Source organism: Pterocles gutturalis, unplaced genomic scaffold (assembly GCF_000699245.1).
Source record: "Pterocles gutturalis isolate BGI_N339 unplaced genomic scaffold, ASM69924v1 scaffold89, whole genome shotgun sequence".
Taxonomy (NCBI): domain Eukaryota; kingdom Metazoa; phylum Chordata; class Aves; order Pterocliformes; family Pteroclidae; genus Pterocles; species Pterocles gutturalis.
The window spans coordinates 1,035-8,241 of NW_010132802.1; the positions used below are offsets into that span (position 1 = coordinate 1,035).

A 7,207-nucleotide genomic window follows, 5' to 3' on the forward strand; every position below is an offset into this window, starting at 1 on the left:
ATGTGCAAATTCCAGCGTAGAATATCGTGCCTGGCCCAAAGGTGAGTGGATTTGCTCTCTGGAAGAGGTGGGGGATTTACAAAGCATTTCAGAATCCCTTCAAATTCTTTTTTCCTCCGTTTATGTTTGAGAATCAAACCAGAAAGCCTCAGCAAATCTGTGCATCATAGAAACATTTTTAAAAAGCCTCATATTTTGGCACTGAAACTATATTAAAATAAAATACTTAATTGTTGTGTATATAGTACTTAATTGTTGTGGAGTTAAGCAGCTTTTGGCTACCTGCCAGGTAAGTATTCTTGGTTTCTTCTTTCGTACCCAAACAGGAGAAATATTTTGAGTCTGTTAAAGGGACAATCTTAGGGAAAAAGCCCCACATTTCTTTCTGTTAATTGTTAAATTGTGACACAGTCACCTTAGAAGATGCAAGGCAGTCACTCAGTTTGCAAATCTCTCAGGTCAATTGCTTTCACACTCAATTTCTTGAGGTTTAATAAATAAAAAGGTATTTGTTTTCTCTTGTTTTGCATTTGAAACCCAAGTATCAAAACAACACACACACAAAATAAATCACCAGCCAAGGAGGATGGCAGAGTTGAGGTCACCAGCTCAGCAGGCTTTGTAAAAATGATTTTAAAACCGAAACTTTGGGCCCGTCTCGATCTGGCGATATCCCTTGAAACAAAAGGAACGTTTCGTTATTTGATATGATGCGTTAAAATGACTCGACCGGACACATTCACATAATTCATCTCTCAGCCACTTACATTACACTTCATGCGTTATTACAGAAAAAAGAGACGGATAGAAAAGCCATCTGAAGATGCAGCGTCACAGTGAGATAGTGCAGAGTGCCCCAGGACACGGAAGCTTTAATCTTGTGGCTCAGTAATCAACAAATTAATCAACCCAAAAAAAAAAAAGAATACAACCCTTCAGCGGTAAGTTTTCAGAGGGGGAGACCATGGCGTGGTTTTCAGCATAGCAGAAAAAAAAAAAAAAAAAGTGCACAATGAAACACAGGTCATTTCAACTGGTTTGGGAAGTTTTACAGTTTAGAAAGAACAAAAACCAGGTGTTTGGGTTTTTTTTTTAGCTCAAACAGAGGAAAATCTGACCACCAAGAACATGAGGAAGTTTCTCAAAGGCACAGTCTCAACAGATAACAGCCATTACAAAGCAAACAATTCACCTTCATATTTCTGTGCCACTGAATAATTGAGCGAATTTGCTAAAGAACTTAAAGCACTTTCAATTTTCTTTTTTTTTTTAACATGTTTTTTTTTTTCCTGTGGGGAACCTCTCCTAACTTTGCTTCTTTTGTGAGCAGCATGTGGCGAAAAAAATAACTCGAGAGGCTAGTAATTTTTTTCTAACAAATTATTCCTTGAAGCGATGAGTTGTTGAAGCTGCTGAGTGACTCTGCCGTGAGAAAGGAAGTCTGAGGATCCTGAGATTACAATTTTGCTGCTGGTTGGTAACGGAATGAAAAAAAAAAAAAATAGTGCATTTCACCAAAGAGAAACGTCGGAGAATTTAGCTATGCTGCTGCCTTGAGGTGTATGCTATAAAAGAACCAGTAAAAAAATCTTGTAAATCACACACTTATATTTAATATATTGAAACAAAATAGTTAAGAATGCAAGAACTGTATACAGATTAAAAAAATATTTTTTTTTAAACCATCTGATCTTAAAAATAGACAATAGTAGTGAAGCTTAAAATACAACCACTCGCATCGGTAAAATGTTTCAAGCAATACCACCGTGGCGTGTCCTGTTCCGTCAAATGGCCGTTAAGATAATGTGTCAGTTGTTAAAAAGGTTGTGTTGGTTGGAGTCACTTTTTCACAATCCAAGTCTACGACAGTTTTTCCTTTGATGGAAGAACCCGAGCATTCTTGATGCAAACTTTCCCGCCTTTCCGAAAGTTTCGAAGTGGATCGAGCCATCGAACCACTTTGGCTTCCATTGGTTTGAGAGCAGACGTTGTTCACTTTCGTAGTTTTATTTTTGTGGTGGTTGTTGTAGACTTTGTATTTCATGAGGAGGATGAAGATGAAAACGAGAACCGAAGCCACAATGATCCCCCCGATGATGATGATCATGGTTCCGCCGAGAAATTGCGCGTGAAGGGATCGGCACTGTTTGTATTCCTCCTGGGTTGTGAACTGCACGCATCCGATCACTCGGGTTGCGGTCAAAGATGTCAAGCCGTCGTCGTAAACGGCCAGAACGCAGAGGTCGTACTCACGGCCTGCAACCAGATCAGTCAAGAAGAAGGATTTACTAGCAGCTGGAATCATCCTGGAAGAGAAAATGAGGACAGTAAACATCCACGTCCATTGAGCCTAAGGTGAGCTTTGTTTTTTTTTTTTTTTTTGACTATAACGCTACCACCGTAAGGAACCTAACAGAGCAGAAGATGAATGCGAGAACTGGCACAAGCAGCAAAAATCTCGCGTTCCCTACGTTAGCGATGGCGGATTCAGATTTTAGCAACGACAATATCTTCACCTTGGCCGTTTCGAACACGGACTAGACTCCCAACGGCCAGAGGATTATCGTCAGGATTATTCAGCAAAGAGGTAAGGGTTGAAATTTTACTAAGTATTAAAATTTCACTAATTACCACGGAAAGCTACATACGGGATATGCCGCGTTACAGCGTGCCCACCTATTGCTGAAAGATTTTTCTAGTCGCTGTCATCGAAAAGAGGAGGTTTGAGACGAGGGCCTTTTCTGATCTCCTGTGCAAATGTTGAACAAGACCAAAAATTCATTTGATTTCTATCAGATTTTCTGGTAATACGAGGTTATTTTCAGCTCCGCGAAAACGGAGAAGCTTATCGTCTCGATAAAGGTAGAAGATAAGGATTTTTCCCTGCCGAAGCCGTTATTCACAGACATGTCTCCCGGGCAAGGGAGCTATTTCGACATATTTAGGAAATTTCAAGAAAAATTCTACAAATGAGTAAGGACAGCTCACAAGTGAGTAGGCAATCTGCCTACAGCCGTGTCGGTAGTTAACCTCTGCGTGTTTTTCTCGCTTACGCCTGCAGAATATTTTCTGGAGTATAGTCTTCCCTATATAATATTTCTTTCAGTAATGCTGAATTTTTTCAATTTTTTTTTGCCAATCAACAGGGTTAGCACAAAGGACACAGGCACCAAATTTAAAAAAAAAAAAAAAAAAAAGAGTCAGCTTATTTTTATTTATATTTAAAGTGATAAAATGATGAGGAAAACAATACAGCAGAAATAAATTCAAGCAAGGTAAAGCAGCAAAATAATAAGCGAACTACTAGAGCAAACAGAAAAGAATGCATCTAATCGTTACTCCATCGAGTCAGCGATAGTGATTAAGAAAGATCCATCACCAATTGCCCTCATCATCCATTACCATCATCCAGATCCGCCGTCGCTGGGGAGCCCGGTTGCAGCGAGGATTGGGAGAGAACCCTTCCCAACAATCGGGAAATTTCTATACGGTGCATCCACTGTATAGATGAGGCTTCCAAATTTCCCTGCAAACGTTCCCCATAACTTTTAGACAGTTAAAACTTTCGATCTTAAACTGCGAAAACCATCTGATGTGGTTTTCTCTATGTTAACTTCCACCTCGAGCTTGGCCAGAGCAGGAGAGGGAAGATGATAAGAACAAAAGAAAAGTTTTGGTTTTTTTTTTCTTGAGTTCGGCCAGAAATTTGAGAAGAAAATTTAAAAAATCTGGTAATCTTTAATTACGTATCTCTCAGCAAAGCCCATAACCACCCTGCGACGTTCTTCGGTTGCGATCAGAATTATCTGTTTTTAACGACGATCACACAACTATTATCTGACAGCAAGCGTAAATTCAATCAGTTGGACAAATCAGCACAAGCTTGAGTATAAAAGTCGGAAAAAAAAAGGCTGTGATGAACGGCGAGGACTCGTAGAAAAGGCCAGAAAGCACGGGGGTAGATTTGGGGAACAAACGTACCCTCTGAAAGCTTTATCGTTCTACCAGAACCCACCAACTATGGTCTAGAAAATGCCATTTTCAGAACAAACATCGCCTTCAACGCTCGGTTTGACCTAAAAACATTTTAAGCGGCGCTTGATTATATCGTAGGTTTGTTATGGAAAATATTCAGGATCCGTGACAACCCCAGGTGACTGGGATTTAGCGGCACAGTGATTCCAAGCGGGATGAAGCTTATCAACCTCTCAGTGGAATTATTCTGTCTCAGACTTGGAGCTCGCAGCAATCAAAGTCATTTACTCGAATAATTAGTTTGCGTGAAAGACGTTTCACAACAGTGATACAGAAGCAAAAAAAAAATGAGATTCTCAAATCTCCAGGGATGCAAAAACCTTTTTCTTGGCTATACTTTTGGGGTTTTTTTGGTCTTTTTTTTTAAATTCTTCCAGAAATGTTATTATTTCACCCAAAACCTCTTCATTTAAGTAAGAGTTTCATCAGGAAACTCTAGAAATAAGAAAAAAGCTTCCTATCACCTATAAAAGCTGCTGAAATTGTGATTTTAGACACAACCCTGTCAAATAATTTTATTTTTTTTTTTAGTTGAATGTATGCTGCCGTTTCTCTTCCATCTCTAAAGTCAGACTCTGCGTGTTCTTGGTGTTGGCCCACAACCAAACGAGAGATTGGAAATATTTCCTAGCAACATTGTCAACAAAAATAAAAATAAACCGAGCAGCTCGAAAGAGAGTTGGAGTCTTTTGGTTAGATTCTAATTGATAACGATGCTGCCCATTGGAAAATTTAATTCTGGGGCCAGACGGTCTGAAATGAATCACTTTTGGCCAACCCCTCTGCCCCCCAACCCAACGCCACCATTTGGAAGATTTGCAAACCAGAAATTTCTTTTCTGTCATTTCAGCTGTTCAGTTGGGGTGAAAGGAGATGGAAAATTGGAGGTGTCGGAGGGACCCCAGCACCAAGAAGTTTTTTTTTTGAACCCATTCTGTCGCCAAATTCCTGAGCAACCAGTTCGCTCAGCTGATTAAAAGAACCAATCAGTATAAAAATCAGTATAATTTTTTTTTTTTTCACAGAAGCACCCATTGATACGATCTACGACATCTGTGGGCGTAAAACCACCACCACCAAGTTCTAAGCCACCATAAAATCCGAGACCGTTACCGAACCCACACCGCTGGCTGCATTTTTCAAAAGAATTCTTTTCACTTTGTTGATGCTACCATCTGGAAACAAAATGCCCATGCACCAGAAGATCCCGACAGTTCTGAAGCGTTGATGGCAGGTTTCTTATTTATAGAGCTTTCACGCAAATCCTGCCAAAATTTTTTGATAGAAGAAGCAATGACAGCAATTGATTCTTATTCATACTATTAAAAAAAATACAAAAGGAAACAGGGATGTTTTCCTCCTCCAAAAAAAAAAAAAAAAGCAAAATATCTTAAACATTTGGGAAACAAGACGGTGATATTTCACGTTTGAGCGATCTCTCCAACACCCACCATCCATCATTTGCATCTGGACGGTTTTATTTCTCTAAAACCCCAACGAAGCTCCCGCGGCAATCGTGCTGAATGAAGAGGTTACGCTGGGCGGCCTCGTTAACAAAGATCACGGGGGGCGTGGGAAGGAGGGGAATGACAATGGAGGAGTGACCTTTGTGGGTTTGAGGAATCCCGGCTTTGTAACAGCGATCCTAATTAACTCGGCACACGATCAACGATGAGAACATGAGGTTTGGTTTGTTTTTTTTTTTTTTTTTTCCCCAGAAAGGAAAACCTGAAGAAGAGGTTTCCAAGGAGAAACTCCCTGAGGAAGCCTGGAAACTGCCATGACAACTGCTACGCTGCACGATAAGGAAAAAAAGTTCCCAAAATTAAAGATTAAAAAGTCATGTGATCCTCTGTATTTACAGATGTCAATGGCTCTTGTATTTCTGGATTTCCATTGGTAAATCCTCTCTTTTTTTTGTTTTTTTTTTGGTTTTTTTTTGTGTTTTGTTTTTGTTTTTTGAAATTTTTAAATTTGCTAGGCAACAAAAAATGCAAACGTGACCAATTTGTACAAGATTTTCTCCTGAAAAATACCCACTGCTCGTGTGCGGACGTGCTGGATAACCGTGGCAATCCCGACATACTCCAAAATTACTACACGCTCACACGGAAACTCCACCAGGTGAGAGTTGCACCACTCGCCCGCGTAAGTCCACGTGCAAAGTCCAGCGTGTCGAGGAAAAGGAAACACTAAATCTTACATCATGTCCCTGACCGATGAGGAGCTCTAAAACTTCACCGTTTGAAATCTTTAACACGGCCCCGAGGCTTTCCATTGTGCCACACTGAACTAATTTAAGGATTTTTTTTTTTTCGAGCAGACGCCGGGTGGCTGATTCCAACTGCTTTTCACGCAGCAGATGTATAGCGTTGCTATATCGATCTGGCGAAACAGCACCTTTTCCCCAAGAGTGACGGCTCTGCCCTTTAATCAACGGTACTTTGTATATTCGAAGCGGTTCGCCTCGCGATTTCTAAAAGTTCTTCTCCCAACAAGAGAAAACAAGGGCAGATTATCAGCAGCTTTATGCGATGTATAGTCTCTCAATTATCTATAGAGGAGCATCGCTATTAAATACTCATCTTCTAATTTATAGCATGTAGATGCAGCTAATTAAAGTTAGATGATGGGGAGCTATGAAAGATTAAATTCAATGCCTACGAGACTGTTGTCTTTGATGTTTCGAGATCCAGTTTCTAATGGATGAGGACATCAATCAGATTGTTGTGAAGCATTTGGAAATCTGCTGCTTCTATCAAATTGAAGTTTATCCAGCTTGGCTCAGAAATCCAAAAAATCCAAAATAATTTTTTTTTTTTTTTTTTAATTTTTAAATTTGCTGAGGAAGCACTGGCGGACAAAACAGGAGCACCTAACGTTTCCTTTGGGGGATTTTGAGCGTGAGTTGCTGCCCCGCTTCTCTCGTGGACACGGAGGGAGGCTACAAGAGAAAGGTGGCCCAGGGTCCTGCGGAGATGAGCCTTTTTATCCCTGACCCGAATGCAAAGAATCATTATTATAAAGATACATATGAACTAGATCAGCGTAGAAAAACATACAAATGAGTGCACATTGTGTCAAAGCATCAATAAAAGTGGTTTTTTTTTTTCTCTCCCGTTATTGCTTTCTAAAGCTCGGAGAATATTGTGATGGGTTTACCCTTGGCTGG

At 40.1% G+C, this 7,207-nt stretch overlaps 1 protein-coding gene across 1 annotated transcript in view; it reads right to left on the reverse strand.

Moving 5' to 3' along the window:
* Positions 1-1,795: 1,795 nt before the first annotated feature.
* Positions 1,796-7,207, reverse strand: part of LOC104467255 (leucine-rich repeat and fibronectin type III domain-containing protein 1-like protein) — an 11,734-nt gene continuing 6,322 nt past the window's right edge. Inside the window, exon 2 of the mRNA XM_010080977.1 lies at positions 1,796-2,306. Within this exon, the coding sequence (XP_010079279.1) occupies positions 1,796-2,306 (511 nt within the window). The remainder of the gene's footprint in view (positions 2,307-7,207) is intronic.